Below are 16,677 nucleotides of genomic sequence, written 5' to 3'. Positions count from 1 at the left end.
AAGATAACTGTCACTGTGATACTCTTTCTGCTGTGTGCTCAGGTGCAGATGAGTCCCAGTAAGCTTTTCCACAAAGGTTTTGGGGAAGTCTTCCCCAGGTGGAAGTTTGCTGACCACTCAAAGTCTGCATGGGAATATCATCTCACTCACCATCTTGGACAATTCACACCTGAAACTTCTGTCTATAGGTGAGGCAAGCAAGACAGAAGGAAACTTGCAATGGTATATAATCCATATAATCCAATCACTCTTCATAGGCAGGAGTGATTATATCTAAGTCTTTCCAAGCAGATGTCTGTGAAATCAAGAAGACTCAAGCCTGTCAGTCACTGGCAGCGTTTTAGCTATAATATCTGAAATAACCAGCTATAATTTCAAGGACTGGAATCTCACTTCATTTTGTTACAGTCCGGGGTAAACAAAAATAGAAGTATGCAGCACCAGGAAAGTCTGGGGCAGAGCTGTTGGCCCCTTCCCCATCTCCCGACCAGGAACTGCAGGAAGGTAGACAGTTCTGCCGGAGGAAAACCAGACCAGCCTTCTGGAGTGGGTAAGATACAGAGAACTGTGGGCTGTATCTTACCCATCTTATAACACTTCACCATGCATGTGTAGCATTGATAAAGCTGTAAAGGATACAGCGTACAGCACATCTACACAAGCTCTCAGGCTAGACTGGCCATGATACCCACAAATTGATTTGTGGAGTACACACTTCAGTGCAGGAAAACCCTTAGAGATTCAGAATGTTCTTATGAGACTGACAAAACATTAATGACTCAGGTGTACTAATTAAATTGAAGGAGAGTTTGGGGAGTTTCCTGTGCACTATGTAACTTGACTCCAATAATTTATGGGAACTACACATCTAGTAATTTTTGCATTAGAAAGTGCATTTCCATTTTCCATTTCCCTTCTGGAAAGTAGAATTTCCCAGTAGCTTAAAGACAATGTTACTGCCCTTTAAAAGCTCTCCTATAGTGTTAAGGGTGAGAGAGATCCTCACAGCACTGTGTACGTGGCTGTTCCAAGCTACCAAAACAACCCCCAAGAAAACTGGAAAAGTTGTCTGGTTTATACTTATTTATTATTTTAAGGAATCGGTCTGGTTATTTAAAATTTACAAGCATGCTGAAGAGATTTAAGAAATGGAGTAACGCGCTTTAATCCATTTTCAACCTAATAGCATCTTAAGTGTTTATGATAAAATACCGCTGTCATTTGCCAGACTAATTAAAACAGTTTGAGCTTTGTTTTTTTTTTTTTTTAAATATGTAAAGAAACAATATTAAATATTTTCTGATTTTTCATAATGATGCTTTGGGTGCCAGTTACAGGTTTGCAAATTAAGTGCTTGCTCTGACTATGCACAGATATGGCAGATGGTCTCATGTTAATTAGTCGCAGAAAGCGGGAGGTGGAGTAACACCACTGTGGCAGTGATGAATTTTATGCCACAACTCTCTCTGGCTCTCCATGCAGGCTTCACATCACCTTAGTGCATTGGAACACCACTAACTACTCCAGCGTGCTGGCGGTATCCCTGCTGTATCCCCATGTGAAAGAGCATGATACAGATAGAAAGTCCCCCTGCATAAAGGCATCCTTGCACTGACATTTTTTGCGTGGGGACAAACTTTACCCTAAGAAGAGAACTTGAGTAATTCAAAAGAATTACAGGCTCTTCACAGGCGTGAAATTATCTAATGTGGGCTGACATTATGTATGCTCAAAACTTCTTTATGTGAATAGTATCTTTACCGCTTGCACAGCTTATGTTACCATCCAAAACTTTATTTAATGAACGTCAGGCATAATTTTTAAATGCATTCAGTTTTGTCCTGGTTCTACTTTGATTTCAACCAGGATGAGTTTTACTCCTCTCCATGTGTTTGGTCTCTTTGTCTAAATCTACCTCAGCATTCCAGCACAGTTAAGCACCTCTCCCAGGTGCCTCTCTCTTCCCAATTAGGAACCAGCCCTCTGCAATGCAAACGTCTTCTGCACATGGCTGTATCTGCAGTTTGGATCATCCCCCAGAAATTTCAGCAATTACTTCTTTTAAAATCCTATCCATCTTTTTAATGAGCACTTAACTTTCCAGTGCAACTTCTCATCTTTGGACTAGAAGAATGTAAATAGGGAGAAAAGCAAGGCAATGAAAAGACTAAAGAAAAATGTAATTAGTATGAAAATAAAGTAGGGGTATTATGTAACATCCTGGATATAAAGACAAGAGTAAGCATGTATAGCTTTACCATGATCTAAAAATCTAAACCCCAGAAACTTTGTCTTTAAATGAAATAAATCAAGTTGGAAACCAGAAGCAACAGAAGCTTGGCTTCCCGTGGTGGACAGTTAGCTAACCTTTATTGAACTGTTAGGAAGATATTCCTTTACCAGTACTCATAACCGTGATTCCTCCCCTGGCCCTTTCACCACACTTCACTAATATTATGTGAATTAATGAAAGATACTCTCAAAAAAATTCATCGGACTCTGGATGAAATATATGCCATGAAATAAAGCTTTCACTAAAATGCTGATGTGATTGGTGTATGACCAAGGCGTGAGGGGCTGCAGAAAGTTCTTTATGAACACAAAGAAAGGTTGCAACAAGAATGTGGTTAAAACAAAATAAAAATTAACAATTACTTTGTGATTGTGAGAGTTCACTAAGTGACCAAAATTTTTTTTCATGCTTTAATTATTGAGTTGCTTTTAGAAAGTTAGTGATTAGTTATTTTTGAAGTTTAAGTTTAAAAATCTCAAAACCACAACACAGAACCATTGGCCACTGCATTAAATTACTTTTGCACAGACAAAAGTGATTATTGTTATCATCCTCATCATTATTTTAGTGAAATAAAATATTAAGCTAACGTGACCTTGGTAAGTCAGCCCCAAACCTAGCATACTGTCCCAGCCAGACTCTGTAAGCGTTGCGTCAGAAGCATAGTTTTCCCTATTATACTGAGTTAATATGATCTGGGACTGCAAACTCCTAAAGTACTTGGGAAGCGATGGGCACGTTGCTGAGAGTTCCTGATGAACAAGAGACCCTACGCTCATCCCCAGTGCCTAAGATACCACACATGCCATCAGCCGCTACTGCTTGGCCAAAAGTTGGGACGCAGAAATCTAACTAGTGAGCTTCCCATAAATGACTCCCATTCTGAAATGTGAAACCCTGTAGCTATGTTCAAACGCGAGTCCCTCAGATTACTCAGTGTAGCTTTTAACATATTTATATCCTAGCAGATGCATTTGATCTAACAAACAAATCACTCCTATTACCAAGTTACTTGATGTTTTTAACCTTTTCACTGAATATTCCATCTTAGCCATTCCCATTAATATGGCTTCACAATAAATGTTGTAACCCTGGGTTGTGCTGTACGTTCCACTGAAAAAATGGTATAGAAGTGGTATATCCAGCCCAGGGCTTTTTCACAATTCCCAGGAAACTGTAATACCACAAGAATCAGAAACGCTGACCCACAGAACCACATTCCCAACTCTAAGCTGAAGATGTGATATGTTCTAACAACAGGTTAATTAAACAAATAGATGAAAATTCACGGGGGAAAAAAGTATACTTGAAACTGCTAGCCGTGCCAGCATGGAAGACAGCATGTGCTGCATCCATAGCAGCAATCCAGGGAATTTTGATTAGGGGTAAAACAAGACAGACATATACATAGCGAAGCTGATATAGCACAATGGTCATGTTTTTACATCTGTGGCCCGGACTGCAAGCTTGCTTCATTTCATCAAGGCCAAAGCAGTAAAGGACAAAGATACGAGTTATGATTCTTCTCACATACGAGCAATCTTGTACAAAGAATGGCTTTTTGCAGGATCGCATGGATTTTCCAATTTAACTACGGTGGAGGCTGCAGGATTTTTGCATGCAAATAGATTTGCAAATGCACTATGGATTGTCCATTATTTGGTCTGCTAGAGTGACTACATAAAATATTGCAAAGTGTACTTTCTGATTTTATATAAAGCCATAGTAATTAAATTATTCAGACCCCCTAGAAACATGGGGCTTTGATTCACACCTCCAATATTTCCTAGATACTATATTTGACATAGGTTACTGCTACTTTGGAAATGCCAGGACGCTATCACATCACAGAAAAAGAAATACTTGACAAACACTCCTAAAACAAGGTAATTTCTATCTTTATGAAAGATCAAAGAGGCTACCCAGGATAACATGATCGCAGCATCTACATCTCTCCTATCTACAATTCTACACTAGTGTGTCTTCACTGGCTCACTAAATTACGTTGTTGTAATCGAGCTCCAAGTGAGTATTTGCCTGTTTGAGAAGCAGTCCTGACCTGACAGACACCCTCAGAATGAACTAGACAACACAATTTGTTTTACCTTGATAGTCTGAGTCATCAATATTTAATCACCTTTTGTCATTTTCCTCGGTGCTTTCATTACAGCGGTAAGAGACAGTAAGAATTTGCAAACGTGGGAACCAAAGCCCTTGAAGTCTAACAAATAAAATGTTTGCCTTATTATTTCAAAGGCACCTGCTTCTATTGTAACTGCATTTTTATTAAACCCAATTAAAATGGTAGATATTTTAAAGTAAATATTGAGTAAAAATTTGAACTGAGGTTAGATGGCATGTTCCCTACAGCCTTTTACTAGTAGATTAGATGTGCATCTTAACAAGAAATAATATATACAAATAGATAGGAGTATAAACCTTACTTATAATGCCTATTTACCTCTGTAAGTCCTATTAAACTTTGATACTGAGCAAAACTACCAGATGTTCACAGTATTGCTACTAAAATTTTTAATCTGGATGTGTATCTCAATCTTGAATAATAAGAAGAATTGTTCGATTTTTAAAACTTTTCTTTGAATTGTTTAGAATCATTGTCTGGAGAATCTAAGAAGAACTGGATGGGAAGGAGTGACATTATACTAACCTTCCTTCATTATATAATTTAATTTAAATACAAAAGGCACCTCCATACTTGCTGTTAGCATTCTGAAACTCACAGTCCCTATAGGAGTAATCAGATGGCAGGATGGCAGTATGCAAAACTAACTTTCTACCCTAAAAAAATGAAACAATTAAATGTCTCTGCCCCCCCCCCCCCCCCAAACCTCACAATTTATCCAACACTATCAAAGAAATGTTTTCACATTTCACACATATTCAAAGAGGTAAGTGTGACTTCTTCCAGTGTAGTATCATCTGTCACTGATCAAGTCATTCAAACAGACCTCAAATACCTCTAGACACCCTCTCAAGACATGGGCATTTGTCATTCTTCACGGACTCTTTGTCAGTTTGTGGTCTCCATCATCATACATCTGTAAATACTGTGAGAAAGAACAAAAGCTTCTGCAGTTTTACAAATATCTAAGGTTTTCTGATGAAGGCTATGAGACGATTTAATACAGAAGCAGTCAAGCCTGCAGGCAGCTTAGCGGGGCAATGCAGCTAGCCCACACGTGGGATTATCTGTCCTGGGACTGTCCTGCAGCTGCACTGGACGCTGGACACACAGCCTCTTTCAAGGTGCTATCTTTGGCGGATGAGGTGAGAGGGGGCAAACTGCATCGCTGAGTACCATCAAAATAAATGCGGCGCAGGGAGGAGTCAGCTGTAAAGGAAATATATTCCCAGGATCATCACCCTGCCCATGCACAACAGTCCAGAAGCGTGACAAGAAAAGGGGTTCAGAAAAGGGGCCGTGGCACAAACCTCTCCTCTAAGGCTGAAAGGAGGTAAGTGGTTAACTGACCAGGAGAACTGAGTACCATTTTTTTGCTAAATCCTAACACATTAACTACAGTTTTTCATCCATTGATTTGAGCACATGATTAAAAACCCAAATCACATTTGCCTAACCTGATTTCTTTTTCCCCTTTATGTTAGCCAGTGAAATGTATGTTCAGTGCTCTGTTCTGTTCCCAAGCTCTTCTCACGTAACAACATGGTAAATCCACACTAGAAAGCAACTTATGCTTCTCAAGTAACAAATAAAACTCGGAAACAAAACAAAAACAGATACCAGAAGGATGCCAGCAAATTGATGGAAACCCATGAAAGTGATAAAAAGAATTAAGGCATTTAAATAATGAGGGGAAAAAACCCCAGCCATGTGTGCAAACTTAGCACTTAGCAAAATGATTAGTAAGGAGGAATATAAGTATTCCAAGAGCCCTGACACCAAGAAGCAGTTTAATCACGCATCTCTGACACTATCTCCTGTGCCAGCTGAGAGTCTGATGGGTGGCTGACAGATGCTACCCTGCTTCTTCCTTGTTAACATAGTGATTTTTTTCTCATTTTATCCAAGATCTGCCTGAAGCGAACAAACTCCTTCTTATCTCTTCCAGACAGGTAGGGGCAATGCAGCTTCTACAGTATATTCATGTCTTCTTCTGCATGGGGGTGGGGGAAAAAGCCTCCACACTGCCTAAATTTGGCATCAGTGAATAGTTTCAGAATCCGCTTGCTGCATTTGTGGGTGACCTGGTAACCTCTAAAAGGAGATGTCCTACGAAATGAAAACATGGCTGTATAATTGTGTCTTGTTCCTTCCGTAGCACTTGTCAATGTTTTCTCACAGCAGATCTGTATAAAGGGGGCTTGGATTTCAACAAGATAATTAAATGGAGCACATACCAGTGTGTTACTGAGACTTCATGCAGGAGACAAGACTCCTGAATAACCAATTAGCTGTTCTCTTCCTGAGTTAGGTCTGAAAAACTAATTTGATAATAAAATTTGCCATAAGAACAGGCGGCTTTAAAAGAGTTTGACAGATGTATGTTGGGGCTGTGTTCTGTTTTGAATACCACTCTGGTTCTGAATAGGTGAGCAAAATATTTTTGCTATTTGGGGTAGCGCACTATGGTTGTTTTTCTGCAATTTTGCGAAGAACACAATTATTGAGTTATTAAATACTATATACTTAATCCCATGGGATGTATAAAAATATCAGTGTAGCTGACAGATGATGACAGTTTTCTTTCTGATAGTCTCCTCTAAACAGAAATGGAAATAGTCACTCTAACCCAGCTGGGACCAGAGCCATGCTCACGTTTCTAGGCTGTGCTACAAGGATTAATAAATGTCATTTATTTCTGACACATCTGACATCTTTAAGCATTTGCTTAATGAAGTAAACAGGTTGTCCAGTAAACTTCAGTTAACATTTCCTCATTTGTAAATTCAAAACAAATGAGATCTTTGCAACTTCCAGATAATCTTTCAAACAACCAAGTGTCTACAGAAGGGGTGCTGTACCAGTTAATTCCCTGTTTCTTTGACCATCCTTCTGTCATTCACAATGTGCCAATATTAGATCACAGCCAGGCACCAACCTGGAGCAAACCAAGTAGTTCCCCCCCAAAAATGGAAAAGCACAGAGGGTCACACTGGGATTCAAACATCACAGTCCAACACAAGAGAGTCTGAACAGACACGGCCATAGCCTACCCCATGGCACGCATTAGAAAGCTGGGAGAGGGACAACCTCCGAGTTTCTTTGTAAATGCTAATTCTCTCCTAACCCCACATCGTGTTTCACTACCAGACCTCCCAAACTGTTCTTCTGCAGGTCCCAACTCTGTAGTAAATTCCATGGGTTTATATCCACTCAAAACATACTCCACTTTTAGGATTTAGGACGTTTATAACCTTACAATAAGCAGTCATTGAGTTTACAGCAAATCCTTTCAGGCATGGATTGGATTGTAAAATATGTTTGTGAAGTTTCCAGGACCGTGAAGTCACATACCCAGTGCTAATGCCCTACTGATAGGAATAGCTGTCACAAACACTTACCTTTACAAACAAAGCACTTAATATGGAAATATTTGTTCTGAACTCTCAAAACTTCTCCTTTGCATGGGTTTCCACAGTTATTGCAGAGAATTGCAGTAGTTGATGGCTTCTCCAGTTGGCTATGTACAGCCTGCGGTTGTGAAACTGCAAGGGAAACAAAACGGAGAGCATTTTAAAGGCCATCAGATGCATCTTCTATAAGACCTACGAATAATGACAATTAACAGCTGGGACAAAACCAGTCAAGCAGATAAAAGTTTTAACTTCCAGTATTGGCCAGCACAGGAGAAGAGATCTGCTAAAGCAGCTGAGCCAAGCTTCCCATTTCATAACTCTCAAAACTAGGTAACATTTCACACATAAATCAGAATTGCTTATAGAGGAAAGAATACAGATAGTCAAGTCTTGAGAACCTCTGCCTGAAATTCAAAAAATGCTTTTTCACATTTTCTCTTCAAGAAGTCAGACTATAGATAAAAGCTGTTGTTTTTATCCAAAATACCTTTAATGGGATTTAACTATTACACTGTGAGCTGCTGATCTTTAAAGTTCAGGGTAAATGCCTTTTTAGCTGATTTTAAGATAGAAATACACTTCTGTAGATGTTTTGAGTTCATACTTCTGAAGCATTGACATCTCTGTAAATACCACATACATCTGATCATTAAACAAAGGTTGCCGTCATTCTGTAAGAAAACCATGATTTCAAGAGATTAGGTTTATCTAGGTTAGTAAACTATTAAGTGAATTAAAAATTTGCTGCCATCTTGTGATGTAAATTAGAAATTGCATTTACTGGGCTGTTGATAATAACAATATAAATTGGCATCCCAATGTGTTATGTAGAAGAGGTGAGATATGACCTTATTCTTGCAATTCTGCTGCAGTACTTGCATCAATTTTTTTATCACAGTGTACTCAGGAGTCTAGAGAGCAAATAACAAGGCAGTTAATTATAAAGGGGCTGTACTATAACTCAATAGACTTGGCTTTTTTCCTTTGTGAAGAAGAACTAATAACAGGAAAATATATTAAGTGTTTTAAGTAAATTACATATTTAATGACATTCTTCTTCTGTAACGTGGCATGCTTATTCTAAGGTTGGATTACTTATTTCAAAGTGATGGAATTTTTTTAAATTTTAGCTTCAAAATAAACTTACCAATGAACCAGTCAAGATGGAGCAAGCTCTCAGGCCAATATACTACATATGAATGGGAATCAGATGTGTTTCCCTTCAGGGTTTAGTCGAGGGATAATGACAGTGCTGTGTGCCACTGCTTTTCTTTCATCAATATTAAAAAAACCAACAAAAAAAAATCAGGAAGTAACTTTTTGTATGAGACTGCTGCAAAACGATTAATAAATTTGTGAGAGGCTGGGTTAAACTCAGACTGGCCAAGATCTTTAGTTTCTATTCCTATTGTAATATCAGAGTTGCTACTTCAGAAAAAAGGCTTCTGAAAGAAAAAAAAAAAAAAGAGGGGAAAAAACCCCACAAAATTTATTTTAATTAAAAAACCACCAACAACAAAACAACAGTAATGTCTATACCTTCACCATAGGTAGGGACAATATAGAGAGGTAGCGATGGTACTGTCACTATGAACATATATGATAACAGACAATACCAAAATCAGTAAGTGAGAGTCATTCAGCTCTTGTTCTCTAATATCTGGCCTTGCTGCTCTTCCTCCTCTATTCTCACCTCATTCCCACCGCTGGCACCTTGTGGTGATACCTAAAAGGCCTTTCCACATCCACTGACTTTAAGGAGTCAGTATTTCAGTGAGATGCTGAGCCTCCCACCCAGTCTTCCAGGGGAGTTTCTGCACGTTTTCCCCAAACCGGCACTTTCTACTCCTGTAAGTAAAGGGGTTTTTTCCCAAGGAGATACATGGGATTGAGCTGCCCGTAGCATTATTCACCACCCATTAGCATTCTGCCTTGTCTGCTGCATTCTGGGATCGTCATAAAAGTCCTGCTCAAGGCAATGTGAACTTTGGAGCTATTACTGAAGCCCTGGTTATAATTAAGTACATCTCCAGTAAAAACAACACAGCACGACAGGCAATTAGAAGATTACAGAAAGGCAGATGCCCAAATTTACACACAGGAAATAGCACACATGGTTCAAGCTAATATGAGGGCCTGACTTACTCCTCAAATGAAAAGGGAGGAAACTCTGAACTTTGCAACACTTAACTTTTGACATGAGAATTTCTCTTTACTGTAACCTGCCCAAAACAAACTACCCACCCTGAAAAAGAATCAACCCTGTAAGAAACCAAAACAGAGTATTTTCCCTAGTTACTTGTTAGAGTTAAAAGTTTATAACTACGGATAAAGAAGGTTTGCACCCTCCAGAATTACTAACAAGCATCAAATTTGTAGCATTTAATTCATGGAAGACTTGACTTAAACAGAGCTTACCACACCCAGAGCGTTTTGGCCTAAAAAGTTACATTTGAAATATAAAATTCTGATTGCAACTATTAAATGTTTGGCTTTTTTTCACACTTGACTCTTCCCATAGCTAAGGCTTTCTGAACAGCACCTTTCCAGAGGCGCCAGCACCTGGTCGGTGCGGAGGCACGCAGAGAGCTGCGATCTCGTGCCGTGGTGCGTCCCACGGGCAGGGCAGTAACCTGGCCGAGGAGTCCCAGCCGCAGCGCAGAGCATGTGCTGGAGGGACCCAGATGGACCGCCGGAGAGCCCCGAGGGCAGCCCTCCACGCCAAACATACCCCCTTTCCCTGAAGTGAAAATATTCACGCTTCTCTGGAACATTTCCAGAGAAAACTTCATTTTTCTGTTTGTTTTCTTGCACCTGGGAGTTCAATGCTGCGCTTATTGCAAAGCAGCAGAAAATCAAAAATTGTTGTAAATTTGTTTTTTGAATTGTGAAAATTGTTGCAAACTGAAAATAGTTGCAAAGTGCCAGAAAACAGAAAGTTTTGCTTTCCACGATGCATGTGGTGTTCAGTGTCCAGAGCTACAGGGCAGGATGACTTCACACATTTGCTTCTCTTCAGGTCTCTGGATCAAGGTTTAGAATGCAAAAAAACCATTAAAAATAAATTAAAAAGGAGAAGATGTAGTATTTCTGTTGGAATTCTTCCATTAATCTTGAAGTAACAGAAATCATATTTAAAATATGCGTGGTAGACAGATGAATAATTATTTTGCTTTTCTCTCAGTTCAGAACTAAGCTACTCAGTATTTCACACAAAACCCCAGTGGCAATACAGTGCCTTTGGGCTCATTATAAAACTGTGCTTCTGAAGACAGTTTTAAATACTTATTCTTTCATCTAGCACAACAAAATGACATAATTAATGATATATTAGTTTAAGTTTCAGTATTTTAAAATATATTGTGCTTCATGTTGAAATTGCAACTGCTGACAATTTTGAGAAACTAACGGTATTAGTGAACTTAACATTTTAACTTATGTTTCAAATCATATTTAAGGTAATACATTTACACGGTAATTTTCAGCATTCTAATTTTATGCCTTTATGTATCAAAATCACTCTTTGAAGCAGCAGAAGATACAATCAACATATTTAATGAGTGAAATAGTGAATTACTGATGGAATGTAATGATCTGAGACTACTCATCAGATCATAACTAACTAAAGAGCTCATTAAAAATTAAATGCTTACATTATACGCTGATTCGTAGAATTTAATGAAACTAGAAATTTCCTTCTTAACTTTAAATGACTTTTTCTAAATGGAAATACAAATGAATGCCTGATTCTCCAAATTTCCCTTTCTCCCACACTGCATTCTGCTCTAGCAGAGGTATCTCCACCAGTCCTTAAACCCTAAAAAGATCTGACTACACTTACTTTTCAACAAGGACAAAAACTGGCAAGAAATGAACAAGCAAGCACTTTCCACAGCACTTCTTTGGTGTGCAAGACCTGTCTGCTGGGGACATCACTGCCGATAATCTTGCCAGATGTCCAGTGCTCACATATTTCTGATGTCGAGACTCGGCCTCCCTCCAACAGGCTATGCAGTACCTAATTCTGCAGCTCTGGATAAAGTTGGGCTTATTGAATTAGCAGTGGTTTGTTAAAAAATTGTCAGATAAGATACATTCCTCGGATTTGCTTCTATACTGCTTGCTCGAGACATACACGCTTGCTGCAAGTACCATGCGGAAGATGGGACAGTGGTATCACTCGTGATTAAAGCTGCATTACACACCTTATGGCAACTGTTAAAGTGACGTTTTCAGTGTGCTTATAACTTTGCCAAACTTCAACTGCTTACATAGACATTATTCACATTTGGTGTTCTTCAGCTCATTTCTTCAGGGAAGATTTCAGACAAACTGTTTAAGCTTTTTATAAAGGTGAAAAAAAGGACAGGATACAATATATTGTTTTTCAATGTTAAAAAGAAAGCATAGCACCTTGGTTTTGGATGTACTTGGAGTAAAGGCTGAAGCCTGACAGAGATGGACTTTGGGACAGGTACACTGGATCCATGAAAATGCACAATATGTGGTCAACCCCACCCCCACCCCCCTTCTTTAAATAAGCATAGCTCTTTCGGAATTGCTAGATTAAGTAGGATTTAACAACAGTGGGGACCAGGATGAAGTGCCAGGGATGAGGACAAGATCTGGCTGAGACAGGAGTGTTTTGGAAGCAGCACAAGACAAGCTGATGGCAGTGGCAGAAGGAAGAAGATTTGCCAAGTCCCTGGTCATGCTCCACTCTGGAGTCTGGGATGGAAAATGTCACCTTCTCTCTGCCGTGAGCAAACCGCTGAGGGAAATCAAACCCTTGGCAAAAGATCCTGCCTAGGACCGATCCACGCAGAGGATGACAAACCCCTTTGCTATCAGGCTCTCTGACAGCCAAATGAGAGGAATCTTCATGGTAGATTACAGACATGATGAAGAAACATATGTCCAGAAACTGCAGGATTTGACACAGTCTTAATGCTTTTTCCCGTTTGGTGCATTTTGTTTTAACTCAGCATAGAACCCATAGCTGAGCTTAGAAATCAAGTACTGAAAAGTTAAGAACTTCATGCTTAAGAATATACATTCAATCTTGGATCAAACCTCAAATATGAAGTTTATTATTAAAGACTTTCACCTGCTTTGTTCGATATACGGATGCAAATAAGGCCACATATTCCATGTACTCCACATTATTTCACCCTGTTCTGAAAAACCAGTGTATTAGATTTACTGCTCTTGGTGATCACAGAAGGCTGAAATGACAAAGGGCCAAATGACACAATTTAAGATTAGAATCACAGAATCCTAGAATGGTTTGGGTTGGAAGGGACCTTAAAGATCATCTAGTTCCAAGCCCCCTGCCATGGGCAGGGACACCTTCCACTACACCAGGTTGCCCAAAGCCCCATCCAACCTGGCCTTCTGTGATATTTCACATGGACATTTTAAAGAGTACTGTGAACTAAACCAAGACATAATTTGAATGGAGGGACAACATTTATGTGATTAAATATTTTATCCCTAAAGAACAAGTTGTTGTAATCCCAACAATTACCTCCCAATGCAGGGAAGGTGCCAATTCCTCACTAAGGTTCCTGGATGGATGGTGCAGAACCAGAGCCTGAAGGCAACAGTAAAAAGAAAACCAAAAGGGTTAGGAGGGGTCACCTCCCTTGTTCTTTTTGTGGGTTGGGGTTTTTTTTGTTTTGTTTTTTATCCTGTTCTGGAGGTTGGTTGGGTTAAAAAAGTGCAAGCCGTTCATTTCAGGCTCATACAAACAGTATCATTGGCCTTCAAGAGCAACCCTCCATCAGCGGAAGAGCTGCATCAATTTTCTTTAGCAACTATCAGCAGTACTGACTCCTCTATTAATTCACGAGGAACATCCCTTCTTCACAACCCATTACATTCACTTCATGAGATGAAAACATTTTGTTTGAGGAAAAAAAATATTTAGAAAGACATTAATATCTAAAATTATTGGTTTCAACAAAGGCAAACTTTGAACCAAAAATGCACAGCTCTGATAATGGATATTATTCTGCATGAAGGAATTAGCAGAAAATTATCTCTGTGTTGACACTGAAACCTTTCATCTCTATAGCTAGAGGTGGTTGCTGAAAATCAAAAAAAAAACAAATATGAGACCCAAATGCCATTTACTCACTAAGTATTTGAGAAACAGGACAGAGGTATTGATTGCTGAAATGCTGTATCAAGCAATTTGGGGAGGGTGTGGTTCACAGCAGCCTGGAGGGGAATTAAATTTGCAATCTTCTCTGAGCAGGATTAAAGGAGAAGCAGATGAGCGCAGCAGCACCCGACTGGAATTAGAGATTGGAGTTCAAGTTGTTTTTTTGCCAAACCCTTCTTTTGTCGCCGCAGTCAAAACACTCAGGGTTGGGTTTAAAAAACACCCAGATGAAAGCAAAGGAAACAAGCATTTAAGTGCCACTAAATATCCCGTGAAGCATTATTCCTGGTTTTAAGTGCCTGAACCTGGCCCCTGTTCCCTCCCTGTCTTGTGTCTGTGTTTAAAATACAACGACTAGGAGTTCTTCCAGTGCTGGCGTGGGGGTAAGGGTAACCTAACACAGTAATAAGTAATACGGTAATACGTGCGGTGTTCAGAGAACTACATGGGTGTGAGCCATAAATTTACTTTAGATAAGGGTTGGGTTTTTTTCCTAAGAACTGGTGATTCATTACGGAGCCTTGTGGGGCCCTGAGAACTCGATGGTCCTTTCCACAGAAAGGATGAGAAAAAGAGCAATTGTGGAACGGGGACTCCACGAGCTTTCCCCATCCATCCTTCCAAGCGTGCTGGGCAGCAGGCAAGAGCAATTCCCCGGCCCCTGCCCTGCCCGGCTCTGCACCCCGGTGCTCCAGGCACTGGGGCAGGGGGGAAGCACAGTGTGACCAAATGGACAGGCACCAAACTTTCCACGGAGCAGACATGTTAGATGTTCTGCAACAGCACGTTAAATAACTAGTGGTAACCTGATTTACCTTATTTCTCAATTAGCAGCTTGTGTTAAAAGACATTTCAAACACATTTGCATGCTTTACGGTGCCTTTTCGCTATAACACAACGCCTTTTTCTTCTGTACATCTCACAACAAAGCAGAAGATAACAAGGATAAAGGGAAAGCTAAAGAAGTTTTGCCTTGAATGTCCACATTACGTAGTCCCTTGAGCCCTCCAGCTGGCCATACTGAGGGCTGAACTGTCCCCACGCCGGCGCACATGAGCTCGCTCACTTCCCCAACGGGGATTTTCTGCACCGAGTGGATCCAGCCGCTCCCCCAGAAATGCTCGCTGCTCTTTCCAAGACCTCTGCTGTGGCTCCTACAGCAAAGCACTATCACTGCTTCCCTCTGTAGTTCCTATACCATAAGACAGGCAAGTCAGCAAATTCAATAAATCTTTATGTCAGTGTGTCTCCATTTAATTGCATGCATTCACATAGTCCAAAAATACAAAATAACACAGTTCAAGAATCATGTTCCTTTTTGAAATGTATACCTGCTTCTACTACTTATAAACAACAGCTTTTACAGTGCCTTTCCGCTGGCACTGAGGAAAGGATTGCATGCCTTTTCCAGCACTTCCTATGGATCATAATCAAAGCAGAAACCTACAGCTGATACAGGACAGCAGGCGGACAGCACAACTGAAGCAACCTCTGCTTTTACTGCTAATTACAGAGTTTATGGGATCAGAGGCGAATGAGAGGTGTTACCCGACAGAATGTGAATATAATCATGCATACGAGATGCAACACAGCACAAGTACTCAGCACACGGGAGCTCCAAATCTCACCATATGCTCAGTGCAACATTCACATCGCAAAAACAAGCCTAGCATGAGCTAACCTCCTGCCCTCGTTATTATAATAAAATATTTACCAAATCCAAAGGCAGTGAGTAAAAATCTCTGCTGAATTTTAGGAACCTTTACTGCAGCAACGTAAAGGCTATTTTTGTAGGGGTTTAGCAAGATTACAATGAGAAAGGATATAGGAACAGCACTCCAATATATCTAGATAAAGCAATAGGTATTTTTCTCATTACAATCTCATATAAACTCTAAAACCAATTTTAAATAAATAAAATGAAGAAAGTTTTCAAATTGAGCTGTCAGCTAAGTGCCAGTATCATTATAATTTCCAAATCATCATTCATATAATTAAAAGAATACAAAGCATAACTTAAAATCAGTGTTTAACCATCTTCTTCCACTCTGCTGCGTTGCCACGTAAACACAGAATAATTATTCTCACGACAGTATCGGTGATTTTGTTACCGCGGCTCTGGATGAAAACCAAGTCATTTCAGGTCTAGGCTCTCCGAAATGCGGAGTCATCACACGGTACCTGTATCTTCCGGCATTCCCGCGTTAATTCCCTTCTAGAAGCAGGGCTGCTGCGTGGCCGAGCACCGCCGGCGTGGCGGGGGAGCGGGAGCTGTGCCCTCACGGCAGCCGCTCCGACACCAACGCGCCCGGGGGTCGGATAACTCCTGCGGCACCCACGCACAGGCTGGAGGCGAGCCAACCCCTCGCCACCGCCGCCGCGTAAAAATAGCGTCCTGCAGAAGCCTAAATATTGTCACGTCCGCGGGGCAGGCCACCGCTGGCAGGGTCGCGGAGGGACCGGAGGCAGGACGTGCCGGGGATGGCCGTCTTTGCATCAGGCGATGCTACCTTCCACAGCCACTGCAAGGGTGGTGCTGGGCACCTGGGGAAAAAGGCTTAAAGAAGGAAAACCTGCAGCCTGCCTGGCCGCAAATTAAAAATATGGGCTGAGGTTGCTGGGAAACCCCTCTAGCCATCCGCCCAGTCCAGGCGGTCCT

General features: G+C 40.5%; 1 protein-coding gene across 14 annotated transcripts in view; it reads right to left on the bottom strand.

Annotated features, from left to right (window-relative positions):
- The window catches only part of ABLIM2 (actin binding LIM protein family member 2), a 145,531-nt gene that overhangs the window by 97,443 nt on the left and 31,411 nt on the right, over positions 1–16,677 (bottom strand). For 13 of the 14 annotated variants that reach the window (XM_030014333.1, XM_030014279.1, XM_030014305.1 and 10 more), the window contains exon 2: positions 7,838–7,981. In XM_030014333.1, the coding sequence (XP_029870193.1) occupies positions 7,838–7,981 (144 nt within the window). Of the gene's footprint in view, positions 1–7,837; positions 7,982–16,199; positions 16,351–16,677 lie in introns of those variants that run through there. The other variant, XM_030014296.1, reaches the window with a different exon arrangement.

Source organism: Aquila chrysaetos, chromosome 1 (assembly GCF_900496995.4).
Source record: "Aquila chrysaetos chrysaetos chromosome 1, bAquChr1.4, whole genome shotgun sequence".
NCBI classification, from domain to species: domain Eukaryota; kingdom Metazoa; phylum Chordata; class Aves; order Accipitriformes; family Accipitridae; genus Aquila; species Aquila chrysaetos.
Note: the sequence above shows the minus strand (reverse complement) of the source record. Positions and strands in the feature narration are given on the sequence as shown.